General features: G+C 37.1%; 1 protein-coding gene across 16 annotated transcripts in view; it reads left to right on the top strand.

Moving 5' to 3' along the window:
• Positions 1–18263, top strand: part of RPS6KC1 (ribosomal protein S6 kinase C1) — a 230954-nt gene that overhangs the window by 62235 nt on the left and 150456 nt on the right. For 14 of the 16 annotated variants that reach the window (XM_021063835.1, XM_021063836.1, XM_021063842.1 and 11 more), the window contains one exon: positions 6454–6547. The exons of the other annotated variants lie outside the window; for them this stretch is intronic. In XM_021063835.1, the coding sequence (XP_020919494.1) occupies positions 6454–6547 (94 nt within the window). The remainder of the gene's footprint in view (positions 1–6453; positions 6548–18263) is intronic. 16 annotated transcript variants of the gene reach the window in all.

Genomic DNA, 18263 nt, shown 5'->3' with positions numbered 1-18263 from the left:
CTCTTGCATGCTTTCGATTTTCTTTGCTTTTATCTAATTCTTTAATTCCTTAAAGTGGAAGCTTAAGTTACTGATGTATGAAAATAGTTCTTCTTGTCTAACATAGGCATTTGTAGCTATAAATTTCCCTTTTAGAACTGCTTAAATTCATCCCACAATTTTTTTTTTTTTGTATTGTTTTTTTGGCTGTGCCCTCAGTGTGTGGAAGTTCCTGGGCCAGGAATTGAACCTGAGCCATAGCAGTGACCCGAGCCACTCCAGTGACAGCAGGGGATACTTAACCCGCTGTGCCATAAGAGAATTCCCTTATTTTCACTTTTATTCAACTCAGAGTATTTTCTGATTGTGATTTTTCTGTTGACCTAATGGTTATTTGGAAATACGTGCTTTAATTTAGAAATATTTGTGGATTCCCTAAAGTTTCATCTGTTATTGATTTTCAGTTTTGTTTTTGTATGGCTGTGGTCAGAAAATAGACATTGTATGATTTCATTCCTTTTACATTTACTGAAACCTGGTTTATTTCTTAGCATATATGGCTCCTCTAGAGAACTTTCATTTTGAACGTTGAAGGAATATATATTCTGTTGTCGTGTAGAGTTTTATGTAAATATCTCTTAGTTCAAATTACTTGATAGTGTTGTTTAACTCTTCTTTATCCTTGATGATTTTGTGTAGTTGTTTTAGCAATTATTATTATTATTATTTTGTCTTTTTGCCATTTCTTGGGCTGCTCCCATGGCACATGGAGGTTCCCAGGCTAGGGGTCGAATTGGAGCTGTAGCCACCGGCCTACGCCAGAGCCACAGCAACGCAGCCGTGCCTGCAACCTACACTCTAGGTTTCTTACAGTTTGCACGATACCTTTCTTTTCATTCTTTTGCTTTCTGTCTGTGTTATTGAATCTAAAGGATACTCATATGCATTGTACGTAGTTTGATCATTTTTTAAAATCCAGCCTGAAAATTGCTGTTGTTGATTGGAGTATTTAGTCCTTTTATATTTAAATTAATTATCGATAGGATTGTATTTTTGTCTGCTGTTTTGCTTTTTGTTATTATGTCTCACATATGTTTTATTCTTTTGTTTCTCCTTTATGCCACCTTTTGTATTAAATAGTTATTTATTGTACCACTAAATTTTTTGTGTGTGGGGGGGTGGGTTTTTTTTTTTTTTTTGTCTTTTTGCCTTTTCTAGGGCCGCACCCAGGGCATATGGAGGTTCCCAGGCTAGGGGTTCAATTGGAACCGCAGCTGCCAAGCCTACGCCAGAGCCACAGTAACACGGGATCTGAGCCCTATCTGCAGCCTACACCACAGCTCACGCAACAGCGGATCCCTAACCCACTGAGCAAGGCCAGGGATCGAATCCGCAACCCCATGGTTCGCAGTTGGATTCGTTAACCACTGAGCCACAACAGAAACTCCTGTAATGTGTGTTTTTAAAAGTTATATTCTTACTGTTTGCTCTGAGGATTAAAATATGTATTTTAATTTATGACAATTTACTTAGAAGAATACTAACTTAATTCTGGTAAAATATAGAAAGTTTGCTCCGTAAAGCTCTATTTACTCCCCCTTTTTTTGTGGTATAATTATCACACATACCTCAAATAGATTATAAACTGATCAGTACAGCATTACGATGTCATTTAAAAATCTTACGAGAGGAAAAGAGAACAACATGTGTTTATGTGATCTTTTATGTTACCTTTTACCCTCATATTTACCTTTTCTTTTTTTGGTGTTTATTTGTTCAGGTGGATTTGAATGACCATATGTTGTCATTTTCTTTCAGCTTAAAGGATTCTACTTTCTTTTTATGTGTAAGGCAGGTTTGCTTGCAGTAGTTTCCTAGTCTTTCTGTGGCCAGCACCATAGCTCACGGCAACGCCAGATCCTTAACACACTGAGTGAGGCCAGGGATTGAACCTGCGACCTCATGGTTCCTAGTCAGAATCGTTCCCGCTGCTCCAAGACTGGAACTCCTGTCTTTTTTTAATGTGAAGTCAGCTGTTAATTGTGCCGTACTTCCACTAAGTCTTTTTCTGTTGCTCCTTTCAGGATTTAACCTTTGCATTTCATCAGAGTCACTGTGTGTTGGTCTTGTTCTGTTTATTTTATTTTGGATAAAATTTATCTTCTTGTATTTGTAGATTCTTATTTTTTTTTTCTTTTTAGGGCCACACCCACAGCATATGAAAGTTCCCAAGGCTACGGGTTGAGTTGGAGCTGTAGCTGCCGGTCTATGCCACAGCCATAGTAATGCCAGATCCGAGCTGTGTCTGTGACCTACACTGTAGCTCATGGCAACACTGGATCCTCAACCCAGTGAGTGAGGTCAGGGGTCAAATGCACATCCTCATGGATTCTAGTTAACTGGTTTTGTTATCACTGAGTCACCATGGAACTCATAGATTAATTTTTTAAAGTCAAATTTTGGAAGTTTTCTGCCCTTATGTCTTCAAATTTTTTAAAGCCCTTTTTTCTCTCTCATGTCTGGTATTCACATACTTACATATAAGTTGGTATGCTTGATATTATCACACAGCTCTTCCCTGGTTCTCTTTATTATTATTCAGTTTTTTTCCATCTGATCTTCATATTCGGTAGTTTCTATTTATCTTCAAGTTCATTTATTATTTCTCAAATCTGTGTTTTAATTTAAAATTTTGTTACTATACTTTTCAACTCTAGGATTTTCATCTGGTTCTTTTTTTAAAATTGAGACTAATTCACATAATGTAAAATTCACCATTTAAGGTGTTTAGCTTAGTTTTTTTTTTAGTATATTCACAAGATTATGCAGCCATTATTACTAATTCTAGGATATTTTCATTACCCCATAAAGAAACCTCACACCCATTAACATTCATTCGTCTTGCCCCAACCCCTGGCAAACACTAGTCTGTTTTCTGTTTGATGGGTTTGCCTCTTCTGGACATAAATGGATTCATACAGTGTGTGGCCATTTGCATCTGACTTGTTTCATGTGGCTTAGTGTTTTTTAGGGTTCATCTATATTGTAGCATGTATCAGCACTTAGATCCTTTACATGGCTGAGTAATATTCCAGTAAGTGGATATGAATAAGTATCCATTTATTAAGTACCCGTTCATTCATCAGTTGATGGACATGTGGATTGTTTCCACTTTTGGCTGCTAATGAATAACGCTTCATTTGGTTCTTTTTTTTTTAAATGATTTCTGTTTATTTTTTCTGTTTTATGAATCATAGCCATCGTACTTTCCTTTAAAAATGATTTCCTTCGGTTGTTAGAATGCAGTTACAAGTAGCGGCTTTGGAGTATTTGCCTCTAAGTCCAACGTCTTTGACCTCCTCAGAGTTAGTTTCTACTGACTGCTTCTTTTCCCCTGTGTCTGGAGCACATACTTTACTCTTTCTTTGTATGTCTCATACTTTTGTTGTTGAACACTGAAAATTTTGGTGATATAGCAACTCTGTTCTGATTTTTTTCGTTTGAAGATTGTTGCTGTTGTTTCGTTAGTGTGTTTAGTAACATGTCTGTACTAAATCTGTGGAGTCTGTCTGATGTGAGATGTGTAACTTCGAATATCTTTTCTCAATTTAAATTTTTTATTGCACTTTTATATGTGGCTAAGTAGGGGCTAGCCCTGTATAAACTTTGTTTCGTTACATGCTTCTCCCTTATGCTGATGATTCTTTGTGCATTTTTAAAGTTCCAGCAGTTTTAAGTTTGCCTTAAAAGTTGGCTTTTGTTTTCCTTTGGGATCTCTTGCATTTCCTGTGTGTGTGTGTGCCCCCTCCTGTGGTTTGCCAGGGATTTGCAAATAGAATTGATTCCTCTCTGATTTTTCCTGCAGAAATAGGTAGGAGCTTATTAAGAAACCTATGGCTGTGTGGTTTTCTGGCTAATCTCCCTCTAAATGCCTGGCTAATGTGCTGGTCCTCTGCTCACTGCAGCTTCATGCCTGCCCAGCCACTGTTCTTGCCATTTGTTTGGCATTGACATTGCTACTGTTACTGCTGCTGTGTGGGGTGGCCTTTTTTCTGTGCTTAAGTCTGAATCATGCCAGCCTCTTCTGCAAGTGAATCTGTTGGTTTTTAAGGCTTGCCTTTCCCTGTGTAATTACCATGGCAACCCAGCTGGGGTGGAAGATGGAAACAACCCCAGGCAAGAATGCCACAGGCTCCCAAAAGTTCTTAACGGTGGTTCTGTGGGTTTTTTTTTTTTTTTTTTTTAAATGAGTAGCCATATATTAATTTGCTTTATGTTTTTGGTCAATTTCCAGAACTCTCTGGTTGTTTTGACAGTTTTTTGTAGTTTTATCATTGCCTTTTGGTGGGGGTGGGTAGAGCATTGGCTGACTTATCACCGTATTTGGATATTCCAGCATATCTGAACTCCTTCTCCCCCATTGACTCATTATTAATCTAAACCTTTGAAATGCTGTATAATAACAGTTTCTTTTTATTGCATACTCAGAAACACCAAAAAGTTAATATTTTTGAACTAGAAATTTAAAATGGAATTGTGGTGTATTTTCTTTCTACTTCCTTTTTTAAGGTTTTGTAGAACAGTTTTTGTTACTATTTTTTCATTAAATATTCATTCTTTATTATTTATTTTGTGTAATAGTATTTGTTAAATTAGGTAAGTAAAATTTCAGATTATGAGCTGAAACATTTTTTGCATTCTTTAGTATTTTGTTTTTATCTTATAAGCAGACTATATCAGCTAGTAATAATAACAAAAATTGAGTGCTTACATTGTTCTAAACATTTTGCAAGTATGAAATCTTTTAGTTCTAACAACTCCTTGAGTTATATAGACATTGTTTCCATTTTATAGGTGGTTAATAGTTGAAAGGCACTTTCTGTTAAGTGAGATTTAAGTAAAATCAACTTTATTAAAATTCTCAAGAATGCTTTTATAGTTTCTTAGGATTTGGTTTAGAGATTGTTTAAAAGATTGCTTAGTCTAGGACAGATACTCTTCTTTTTAGAGTAAAATTCACTTACAATCTGTGATTTGAATATTTCAATAAAGAAATAGAATGAAGTGATAGAAATTCTTGTTAAAAATATTTTCAAAGTTTTAGTTTACTTAACAGGGAAGTAAAATTTGGTTATTTGTGAGGAACCATTTTAAATTTCTCTTCCTTAGAGATAAACTGTCAGGGAGACTTTCGATTAGGTAAAGAAAGTTGCTGGGGGTGGAGGAAAAAAGATGGTTTTTGAGTTTTTTGTGCAGACATAGAAAATAGGGGTCTTGTATTTCTCTTGGGTTTTGTGATCCTGGTAAAAGTGTTTGGGGACATAGAACTGCTCGTGGAAGGCAGAAGGAAGGTTACTAAAGAGCGGAAAAGCTATTTATTTATTTACCATGGGCCACTGCTGTAGCATAGGGAAGTTCCTAGGCCATAGATTGTACCTGAGCCACGGCAGCAACCCAGGCCACTGTGGTGGTAGTGCCAGATCATTAACTCCCTGAGGTACATGGGAACTCCTTCTGTTTTTTTTGTTTTGTTTTTTCGGTTTCTTTTTTTTTTTTTTTTTTTTTTTTTGGAAGAGCTGCTATTTTAGTTAGTTAACAATTATTAGTGTTATAAGCCTTTATATCTCTGATTGAAGCATTTAGTCTGTAAAACCACAGCACAGATCACACCATGCATGCGTGATATAGCATTCTCTAGTTGGATGCAGAGTAAGAGAAAGGAGTATTTTCAAGCCTGAATTTGCAAACTTAGAGATAGAATTAAGATGATGGCCACATGGAGAAGAAATCAGTTTTGTATTTATTAAAAATGTCTCTTTAATAAAACATCTTAAATTTATTTGGATCTGTGTACATTGTATGCAAGTGGTTCCCAAATATAAGGCACTTCTGGGATCACTTGAGGTGCTGTGTGGTATGCTATAGTTTTTAATTTGGTAAAATTAAGTGACTTCCTAATGGAGTCCATCATTTACCACTAATTGGAAAGACTAGTAAAACTACTGAGGATACTGAACAATATCCACCACTTTAGCTGGTGGGCTTTCCCTTTTTCTGCATTTTTTTAAAAGAAAACTTTTGATAGATTTAAAATAACATGCTTTTATAAAAAGCCATACATTTTAGAAACACTGTAAAATTCCTATTGAATTTTTGAATAATAGGCTATTTTTAGAGCAGTTTAGGTTTATAGAAAAATTTCGCGGGGAGTATATAGTGTTCCTGTATATTTCCCTTTCTTTCTCGCAGAGTTTTCCCTATTGTTAACATCTTGCAGTGGTGTGGTGCATTTGTTACATTTGATGAAATACTATTGGATATTCCTATTGGTTTTTTTAAAAGCAATTGTAGTCTAGTTTAATAGAGGAATGTTTTGGTAATTCTTAGTTGAGATAACTATTGTTCATTCATTACTGATTTAAAAAAAAAAAAACTCTTATTGACAGTGAAACACAGTTACTCTGATCTTTTTAGGGTGGAATAATCAATGATGGTTCAGAATTGATTGGTCCTGCTGAAGCTTATTCGGATTCCCTCATTGATAGCTTTCCTGAGTGTAGTACAGAAGGTAAGAGATTTTAATTTTCTTTTTCATGTCAGTGATTTTGGATTGCAGAAGTCTATAAATCATATCTACATTGTCAAAATTAGATTGATAAAGGAATTTGAGAATATTTCACTAATTCTGATGTTTTTCCTTTCACATTTTAATATCACTGACATTGAGTGCATTGTTGATATCTGAATTTAACTGACAGCTTTTTTATTTCTCAGTGATATATAAAATAGAGATTTTGTCCTACAGTTAATGGCTTCTTAAATTTGATGAAATGTGGTGTAATACATGTTTAGAATTTGTATTGTCTAGTATAAGAATGCCTTGCTAAAGTTTATTTAGAAGCGTCTAACTTTTAGACAATTAGTTTTAAGACTAGCTTTAAAAGTTTAGTTATATTCTAGAAAGAATAAATCCAAGGCAGTTATAGTGTTTTTGTTATGTTTTATAATAACATGAGTCTAAATCAAAGCAATTTTTGTACTTTTACTCACTGTAATTCAGGAGTGCTTGATCTCGTTTTATCCCTCTCTTAAACCATCCTTGAATTTTTATGAAGATTTAAAATACATGCATTTTTGTCCTTGAATTTTCTTTGCTAGTTTTCATCCAGAAAATATTTTGGAATTAAAAGAGAGATACTGGGGACAGGAGTGGGGAGAGTCATTAAAAAAAAAATAGGTAATTAGATTTATTTGAGGTGACTTTGAGGTGACTTAGGTTTGGTTTCCGTAAGGGAAAAACCATTGACTAGGTAATATTTCTTGATCTCTTTCTTGGGTAAGAATGTATGGTGGAGGAGATTGGTTTATGATTCTAACATCAGAGGCAGCCATGATCTCATAGTAGAGATGTTTTTGTGGGGATGTGTGTTGATGTCAAACACTGACAGAGGCGTTGACATACGTCTATTGCAGTAAATTCCCATTTTGTTTTGATAAGAGCAACAATTTCCCATCCATTATGTGGGCTGATATACTTAAAATTTGTTTTTCTTTTGGTGGTACTACATTGAGAAGTGATGAGCTTTGCTTATTTTTCGTGAAGGCTCCCATTGACTTGAAACAAGGTCCATTAACTTATATCTGTGTTCTGTGTAATGCACTGGGGACCTTAGGCCCAGGGGTTTCCATTGGGTCCTCAGTATCAGCTTAGGTCATAAAAAATCCACCCTGAATCAGCTTAGGTCATAAAAAAGTCATTGTTGACAGTAATTTTACTTTACAATCCATTAGGTTTTTTTTGGGAGGGGGGGGGAAATCTATTCTCCATGACCTGATTTGATCTGAGACCCTTACTAATCTTTGGGAAATCCAGTCACTGCGTGGCATCTCAAGGTATCTGTATCTAGCACTAGTTTCCTTGGAGGGTGAGGTTTCTGGGTTAACCTGATCTGTCTGGCTGTTGCCTCTGAGATAACCTCTTCCTGAAAGAAGGAGAGGGCTTTTTCGGCCTGTAAAATTTGCTAATTTGGTGATGTCCAAAAGAGGGCAAGTAGTAGGAGAGTTAAAGAGGTTTGTGGGAGAGTATTCAACGAGGAGCACAATTCTTCAACGTTGTTACCGAATGTTTCTTTTCTCTGTTTTTTGTTGCAGGAATTGAAGGATATGTGATTTGGGACTGGTTCTATTCTTTGATAGTCATACTAAGTCTATTACCTGGGTAGGAGTCAGCCATGGTGAGAGAAGGGTGTCTCGGGAACCTATTTCATTATAAGGAGGGGTGTGGTGCCGAGATCTTTTGTCCTTTGCTTTAGTTTAGGAGAGAAGAGGAGCATTATTAGGATGCCTTTTTTGTGGTGGCGTTCCAGAATGTGGAAGGCTCTTCGTAATAAAAGGTGGTTGTTAATACGTTAACATAGATGTAACCTAAGGTAGGTTATACCCCTGACCTTATAAGCTTGTAATGTCCAAATTGAGACACTTCCGAGAATCAAAGATGATACTGTTGTACTTACTGTCTGCCACGACAGTAAGCATAAACCTGAACTGCCTGGGCCAACTGGGTGTAGGGGCCACCCTACGTACAGCACAGGTAGAGTTAATTTGTTTCAGAGTTTACCTTTGATGTTTCAAAAAGAGGAGTTTTCCTTGGAAGCAGTTGTCACTCAGGAATATGCTTTTGTCAGAGAAATTGAGAGCAACCTTTCAGTTAAAAACACAGAGGAAGACCCACGGTATCTAAAAGTAATACAGACATTTTCTCCTTTCAGTATAGAGCTTGGTTTTCTAACTACTGTACCATCTCTAAAACACACCGTGGTCCATGAAGAGTAAAAAACGTGGGCCTGGAAATGCGGTTAATGTTTATGTTTTTTGCCCCCTCCCTTTAAAAGCCTTTATGCCTGGCTAATTAATGCTGCTGAAAAAGGTACCGTGTTGGCAAATACAGGTCGGAGTGTCAGACAGCTTGCACATGCATTGTTATTTGAGAGGAGAAAAGACTTTTAAATATCGTGAGATTGCCTGGCATACTGGGCAAGTGGAAGATTTACTTTCATACCAAAAGGTCTGCGAACCCCAGGGACAACCAAGGGAGAGGGCCTTTAGTAGGAAAAGAGGGGAGAGCCGGCAGCCAGCCAGGCCTCGCAGGTATGCAGTGAATTGGAAGGTGGAGAAATTGTGGAGGCAAATGCTTGTGATTTGGATTTAGAGCCAAAATGTGAGGGGGCGATTCACTCCATAACAGCTCCTCTGAGTGTAGTATTTTAAATGGTGTTTTGAAGGTGGATTCATTCTCCATACTTGTGATTTAGTTTGCCAGTGGAATGAGCCAGAGGGGCAAATCTTAATATCTAGTCTGCAGTGTCAGGGTCCTTCAGGTAGAGGTAGAATGACGTGACAAGTTTATCACCCCTCGGAAAACAGATGTAGAGGCTAAGTGACCATTATTTTTATTAGTATCGTAAAAATGCTATCAAGTCTTGATTTACCTTGAAAGAAAGTTTTCTAAGGAAAACAAAAGCGCTGGATTACTGGATTTAAAAAAAATTCATTATTTTATACTGTAATGTGATAGAAGAAACACCTTAAGTTTAGCAAAACCAATAATTTGGTGATTAACTGCTAAATATATTTTATGTAATATGAAATTGAAAATTATAAAATTATTCAGTAGGTTTTTAAATAAAAAGTATTTTTTTTGTATTTAAAATGAAATGCTGGTTGCTTTTCCTCCTTTGTTCAATGAAATTAAACTATATTTTTTCAAAAATGAAAGATTTACTTGATTGTTCACATCTTATTTCCTTTTTAAAATTCCTTCTTTTTGTTGAATTAACTTAGCTATGAAGTTACTGTGACATTTGTGGAAACCTGGCCAAAATGGTGCATGGGAATTGAATTTTTTGACATGTTTTTCTCATCTGTTGGCCTGTTGGAGGAATGTAGGTTGCTTTACTGCCATGCTGGCCTTGATATTGAGCCTTTGATGTTGGTATAAGCTCATCTGGTAACCTGTGTCATTTCCTCTTCCTAGTACCTTACTTCTGCAGTTTTGGGAGGGACATTTTCCAGGTGTATGCAGAAAATAAGAGAAAATAATTAAGTGATCAATTTGTAAATACAAATTGAGAGATCAGCTTCTTATATGTAACATATCTTAAGAGTAAATTTTTTTTTTTTTTTTTTGAGTTTTCTTGAGCCACTCCCACGGCATATGGAAGTTCCCAGGCTAGGGGTTGAATTGGAGCTGTAGCTGCCAGTCTATGCCAGAGCCACAGCAACGCAGGATCCGAGCCACGTCTTCGACCCGCACCACAGCTTATGGCAATGCCAGATCCTTAACCCACTGAGCGAGGTCAGGGATCGAACCCACAACGTCGTGGTTCCTAGTTGGATTCGTTAACCACTGTGCCACGATGGGAACTCCAAGAGTGAATATTCTTAAATGTCTCCTGTAGTAGCCAAATTTACTTTTTTTCCTTCTTTTTTCTTTTCTTTTTTTTTTTTGCCTGTAAATTGTGGAATAAAAGCTCCCCAAGTGCTCATTGTAACAATTATAGACAAAAGAATGGGTCTATTAAGCTGTCTTGAGGTAGCTATTTTAGAGTAAATGAGATGTACATTTTGAGAATAGCATCTATTTCTGGTTTATATAAGGGACCACTTAAAATAACCTTCAGTTCAAGGTTTGTGTACTTATTTCTTGGTAGAGTAATAATTCTTTGCATTATGTAGATAAGCTCAAAGATGACAAAATACAGAAAGCTTAATTAAAAGCAATTTAAATTTAAAGTAGAATTTAGTGCAAATGTCCACTAGGTGGCACCATGAGAACTCTAAATCTTGTTACTGAAATAATTCTAGGCCCTTCTGTATTATGTTAAAGTGTGCTTTTTAAGTTCGAAGCTCCTTTTTCTCGTAAGTTAACTTTTATTCACTGTCCCTTATTACTTGAATTTTCTTTGATGGGGGAATTTAAGATAAATAGGAAAAAAGTTCAAGATAGGCACAAATGAGAATGTGTCATTGTGTGTATGTGGGCATATAAAACACCACAAATTATAAATATTGAACCTTAACAACTCTAGGGCTATTGAAGATAATGTTGGATATTAAGAGTTTAGGAATTGGGTGGGACAAATAACAAAAAATTCATGATATGTTGTGGGAATGGGTTTTAGAGTAGAAGGAACATTGGAAGTGATAATCTCTGATTTTATAGTTAAAAGTTGGAATTTTAGGAGTTCCCACTGTGGTGCATTAAGAATCCAACTGCAGCAGCTGGGGTCACTGTGGAGGTGCAGGTTTGGTCCCTGGCCCCATGTAGTGATCCGGTGTTGCTGCAGCTGCGGCTTGGATTCATTCCCTGGCCCGGGAACTTTCATATGCCGTGAGTGCGGCTATTAAAAAGAAATTTAAGAAAAATTTGAACTTAAGAGAAGCTAAGCCAGGTGCCTAAGGCAATCAAGGCACTCCAGATATTTAATAGCAATCACAGAACTGTATTTTAACATTAGATTTAGTTTTTTAACATTAGATTTTAACATTAGATTTAGTTTTCTGGAGGGGAAGGCATGGAGAATACATCTTTGGTATAGAAAGGTCATTGTGTTCTGGTAGCAGGTCTGATTTGCAGAGTATATTGTGGGAAGTAGCAGCATAAAAAGTTCATTAGGTAGAAATGGAAGCCAACTCATAGATCTTTGTTGTTCATGATAAGATAACAGTATTAGGGCTGTAATTGTGATTGATGTGTTTTCCGAGCTTCTTCTTTTTTTTTTAACCAAATATGCAATAGATATTCTGATATTCTTTTTCTAAATTTTCAAGGGTGAAGCAGAGACATGTCCCAAGGACGTTATAAAAACGTGAAACGTCAAAGGAATGGTTCTTTTTCAGTAGCAGTAGCTATTACTGAATGATGAGTTGGTAGTGAAGTACAGGAATTTAGCTAACATCAACTTTTAGATTTAGATATTCACTTAAAATCATATTTATGAGGGCTTGTTTCTTAGTGGAGACTGATAACCTTCTCCCTCAGGGTGACCTTTGTTCTGCCTGCTAGATATCTTGCATGTGTGTGTGAAGCCTGAGTCATTGTTACTATGAAAAGTAGAAACTCCCTTTCAGTGACTATGACAGTATTTGAACCTCAGGGCTCAGTGAAAGCTATCAGCTAATAGTAATGAGGCCATATATTTTATATATAGTTGGCCATGAGAGACCACCTGTTGTTCGAAAGGAAACGGATCTCTTTTTGCAGATGGTCTTCAAATACAGATTTCTGATAGTTTATAGTATAAAGATTTATTCTATGGCAACTCAACCTTTTTCCCTGGTGTCTGTCTTTCAGAGATGGTGTCCTAGACAGATTTCACTGTACTGCCCTACTCTGAGCAGTTCAAAGCACAGAAGGTGAGGGTAGGTAGGTGAACTGGAATGCTATACAAACCCCTCCTGTCTGTAGCTGCTTTTCAACCAGTCGCCTGGGGCCCTCTAATAGCCCTGAGACTTGAATCTCTGTGATATGAACCTGGAGGCAGAACGCTTTTATGGCACCTTTGACTCCCCTCACCTCCCCCCCCCATCCTTTCCAAAGAAGGCTTAGGTTTCTGACTTGATGGTGTTGGTAAAGGATGCACCTTTTACTCTCAGGGTGGCCTGGAGGGCCTCTTTAAACATGGATTGACTTCAGGTTGGCTTGACTTGTGACAGCTAGCCTCTGTATTGTCAGTTGTTGCCCTGCCTTATCCACAGTGTTCTTCCTGTCACCTGAACTGAGACCCTCTTTCTTGATTGCAGCTCTCCTTATCCTGTTAACCTTCTGGGTTTTAGGGAGCCAGTGTCCATTTCATGTGATGCTTATACGTGTAGTTTTGTGTAAAACAGTTTGAATGACAGAACTGTGATTTCCAGGAGTGCACAAGCACTGTATTAAGTAGATTTATTAATGATATGAGACAAATAAACTACCTACTGAGGATTTGCCTGTCTCCGCCCCATCTTTGTATTCACTGCTGAGGTGGTGAAGGGGAGTGTTCTTGAGCTGGGTGGGGAACTCTTCATTGAGAAGAAGAGACTTTAGAAATTGCTTCAATGTGCAAGAGAAACATAGCGGGGAGTACTGGATTAGTTTCAGTGTATTGTTGAGTTACTGTGATAAGGTTAGGCTTTTCAGGTATATTAGGGTGCATCTTAAGAGGATAATTAAAGGAAGAAAATAAGAAAGGAAGAAGTGTCAGGGGTTAGTCTGCTTTAAACAGATCTGTCTTTATAATCATTTCTGTCTTCTCTCTTAAGCTAGAAATTCCTTGGCACTGGCTGTTGGATGGTTCATACAGGCCTGCATTTTAGAAATTATGTCCATACAACATATTTTTATTTTCAAACAAATTCCCAGTTTTAGCCCTTGTTGTATCTGGTTTGACATCCTTCACATACAGAGCTTTAAGGGCTTAAAGCCATACACATACAGCAAATGGGATAAGGGTCGGCTGTCACCTCACTGTACAGGGAAAAGTACTGTTAGTGTACCTTTCTAGCCTTTTTTTCTGTGTGTTTTGAAATTAGAGTTATAGTGTATGTATGGATGTGTGTGTGGTGTATATAAATATATATGTATGTGTATATATACTTCTGAGTAATTTTTTGTTTTTGATTAATAGAGCATGAATACTTTCGCATTAAATATTCTACATTATAATTTTTAATAGCTGTATAGTATTTTATCATAGGCATATGCCATAATCTCCTATTGTAGGGAATTTGTTATTTTCAAGTTTTTACTAATTTTTATGATGGATACTCATATATTAGATCCTTTTTTCACATCTTTTTTGGTATAAATTGCTGAATGTGTCGGCCAGCAATTTGAGCCTTTTTTTGCGTCTGATATGCATTGCCAAATTGTCCTTTAGAAGGGTTGAACTAGAAGTCTTTGTTTCCTTCTGCTTCTCCTGTTTAGGCTAAAAAACTTCCTCTTCCTAACTGGCTAGTATTTATTTGTTTGCTTACTTTGAAACATTCCTCATTTAGAATTGGATAGAATTTGAAAAGGAAACAATTTGTGTAGAATGTTTATGCATTTATTACTTTATTTGACTCTCTTTCTCCCTAGGTATTTTCATGGTCTTACTTTTCTGATGTAATTTTATTTAATCATGATTTCCTTTGCTAATAAAATAAGGTTGGAAAAGTAAGAGGAACTATGACTATGTGACTAGATTTTTGTGGTCAGAAGCCAAGAAACTGAGTACACATAACTTTACCCTCTTGCCCTTTGGTATTGTTGTTTTCGTTAGAAAGGAAAATTAGGCAAAGCATGGAACAGTACAATGTGATAGGCGATGTGGAGGTTACAGTGACAAGACGCCAGAGAGCAGACGAAAGATCTGTAACAGCAGTTCCTTTCCTTGATGCTTAGCTGTATAAACCACAGCAGTTTTTCCTTCGTTTATTAATTTCAATGGACCAGGTTCTGTAATGATACCACTGAAGTAAATTTTGTATTGACTATATAGAATATTTAAAAATTACTAAAAAAAAAATCTCTTGTCAAGTTTATATATTGCTCATAGCAGTAGATAGATAATTTTATAGGTTGCTGTGGAAAGATGGACTTTAAAACGTTGTCTGTACAGTGGAAATGTCAGAGAATTGAAAAGATTTCCACTAGGTCCAGCGAAACTCCTCTGGGATTACGGATTTAATGAAATCTGTTGCTTTTAGGGAACAAAATTAGTACTTTATGGGCATTCTAAGGATTTGAAAAAAATCCTTGAAAACAGTGTTTATTGGTATAGTGCCAAAGTAGCATCTAAAGCTGATTTGAAATTTGAGCTTAGCTGCCAGTAAATGTTTTCACTCTAACTTGAGTTAATAATAAGGGTTGACAAACTGTGGCCTGTGGGCCAAACCTGGCCTGCCACCTGTTTTTATATGACCTGCAAGCTAAGAGTGGTTTTTATATCTTTAGATGGTTGACCGGATTCAAAAGAATATTATTTTGTGCCATGTGAACATTATATGAAATTAAAATTCCTATCCATATGTAAAGTTATTGGAACATAGGAGTACTTTTTCATTTAGGTATTGTCTGTGGCTGCTTTTGTGCTGCAACAGCAGCGTGGATTAGTGGTGACAGAGATCACATGGCTCACGAAACCTAAAATGTTCACCCTGTGGCCCGCAATGCGAGTTTGCTGACCCCTGATATCTAGAATTATATACTCAAATCCACCTTTGCTTTTTGACTTAGTGTATGATCCTGTGGATATCATTTTCTTCTTAATAGATTTTCCTTTCTGAGAAACTTGGCAGTCAGTACATAATGGTGATGCAGATCTCATAGTTGTTCCCAAGCCTAGGTTTAACCTAACCCTACTTCAGTCTTATTTAAGGGGCTCTCAAAGTATGGTCTTCAGACCCCGGGGTTTTCCTGAGAGCTTTTCAGAGGATGCCCAAACCAGAAGTTATTTTTATAATAATCTAGGAAATTTTTCATTGTTTCCACTCTGCATATATTTGCACTGATGATCCAAAAGCAGTGGTGGGTAAAACTGCTGTGCCTGAGCATGAGTCAAGACAGTGATATGAGGAGTTCCCCTTGTGGTGCGGCAGAAACGAATCAGACTAGGAACCGTGAGGTTGCGGGTTCGATCCCTGGCTTCGCTCAGTGGGTTAAGGATACGGTGTTGCCGTGAGCTGGGGTGTAGGTTACAGACATGGCTCAGATCCCGCATTGCTTTGGTTGTGCTGTAGGTTGGCTGCTATAGTTCTGATTCGCCCCCTAGCCTGGGAACCTCCATATGCCACAGGTGTGGCCCTAAAAAGCAAAACAAAAAAAAAAGAGAGAGAAAAACAGTACTACGAGATTGTAACGGTAATCGTTGCACGTAACTTGCGGTAATACCAGCGCTGATTTCCCCTAGGAATGCCCTTCATATAGAAGTAGATACTGTTACTTTCATGAAATCTCAACCTTTGGGTAAATGTTTTTTTGCTATTCTGTGTGATGAAATGGAAGTGTACATAAAACACTTTGCATTCTGAACTACCATGGTACTCTTAAGAAAAAGCACTTGTGCAGTTGTTTGAACTGTGAACTAGCTTCTTTTTTCCTGGGGTGCCATTTTTGCCTGAATGATTGACAGACAAACTACCAGACTTGGGTATTAAGCAAAATTTTTTTTTGCAAGTGAATGAAGTGAGCTAATACTTCAAGGAAAACAACTAGTAGTATTTGTTGCCAATGATAAAATTCGAGTTTTCAACCTCAAATTAGAATTTTAGAGAACCTTTGTCTGCGACTTTGAGCTTGACAGTTATCCAATACTTAAAACTTTCTTTACTTTCTTTTTTTTGTTTGTTTTTTGTCTTTTTAGGGCCACACCTATGTCATAGGGAGGTTCCCAAGCTGGGGGTTCAATTGGAGCTACATCTGCTGGCCTACGCCACAGTCACAGCAATGCAGGATCCAAGCCGTGTCTACAGTCTACACCACAGTGCACGGCAACGGGCAATGCCGGATCCTTAACCCTCTGAGCAAGGCGAAGGATCGAAGCCAAAACCTCATGGTTCCTAGCCTGATTCATTTCTGCTGCGCCGTGGCGGGAACTCCCCCAATACTTAAAATTTTCTAATGAGGTTGGTGCTGATAAGTAACAAATAAGATTTTCTTGGAGATACTGTAATAATGAAATTTATCACCATTTCGAAGATGTGTGTAACTAGTATTTGCAAAATTACAGGGTGTGATGTTACAAACTCATGTACGGATAAAAGATCCATTCAGTGTGCAAGACCAGCTGATGGATTTGAATGTAATAGAAACAGAAGTTTCATTGATAGGAATTTATATTCCACATGTAAACTAAACTTTAAGAAACTATCACTTGTCAAGTTTTTCGTAGTATCAAAAAAGTAGTTAGGAGTTCCCGTCGTGGCGCAGTGGTTAATGAATCCGACTAGGAACCATGAGGTTGCTTAGTGGGTTAACGATCCGGCGTTGCCGTGAGCTGTGGTGTGGTTGCAGACGTGGCTCGGATCCTGCATTGCTGTGGCTCTGGCGTGGGCCGGTGGCTACAGCTCTGATTCAACCCCTAGCCTGGGAACCTCCATATGCCGCGGGAGCGGCCCAAGAGATAGCAAAAAGACAAAAAAAAAAAAAAAAAAGTAATTATGTGCAATTATTTGATAAGGCTACTAAAATATTCACCCCATTTTCAATTACTTACTTGTGTAAAATTTTCTTTAAGTCTTTCAACCGGAACAACATCTGACAGCAGATGGAGTGCAGAATTACATGAGAATCTGGCCATCTTCTGTTAATAAGATTTTCAAAAAATGTAAAACAATGCCATTACTTTCACTAAATATGTTTTTGTTTTGGAAAATGTAATTACAAAAGTTATGTTAGTACGTAATGGGCTTCAATGTTTAACTTAAAAAATTCAGTATAGGAGTTCTATAAGTGACTCAGTGGTTAAGGATCTGTGGCACTGGTTATAGCTGTGGTGTGGGTTCGATCCCTGGCCTGGGAACTTCCACATGCCACTGGTGCAGCCAGGAAAAAAAAAGTCTATTTTCTAAATATCAAGTTTGGTAAGAGTTCCTGTCATGGCTCAGTGGTTAACGAATCCGACTAGGAACCACGAGGTTGTGGGCTGAGATGTAAATTTCTAAAAATTCAGTTTAAAAAAACCCCTAAATGGTGTACATTTTCCAGATATGGTTGATTACCTAAAAGCATACCTCTGAGGATACATTACATAATAGTTAAATAATTATTATGTAATTGCTATAATAGTTATAACTTAATGATAGCCTCTTATATGCCTTAACTCTATTCCTCACTTGAAGCCCTGTATAATGAGTTACATTCTTAAGTAACTTGCTGTTGGTCACACAGGAAGCTTTAAGAGCTGGGATTCAAGCACTTCTTTTTGTCTTATTCTAAAGCTCTTACTCTTCTCCTTTTATCATAATGCTGTTTTTCACAGCAGCTGTGTGTATAAGCGTCTATCTTCCATAAATAGTTTACAAGATCTTGTATTCAAGGCTCTTTTTGACAACAAGGCTAGATAAAGACTTGTCTTCAGTTTTAGTTTGATAGTTAAGACAGGGTGAGTGTCTTCCAGAGCTACAGAGAGACAGTGCAAAAATGAATGACCTGAGCTGAAGCAAATTGCTAGACACTGATTTCCATCAGTGAATTACAGCCTTCCTAATTGACTTGGGTAGTATGAAAAAAAATGAGTGGTCAGTATGATTTGTATTCTTTTGGC

The sequence above is a fragment of the Sus scrofa genome, chromosome 9, assembly GCF_000003025.6.
Source record: "Sus scrofa isolate TJ Tabasco breed Duroc chromosome 9, Sscrofa11.1, whole genome shotgun sequence".
NCBI classification, from domain to species: Eukaryota; Metazoa; Chordata; class Mammalia; order Artiodactyla; family Suidae; genus Sus; species Sus scrofa.
Note: the sequence above shows the minus strand (reverse complement) of the source record. Positions and strands in the feature narration are given on the sequence as shown.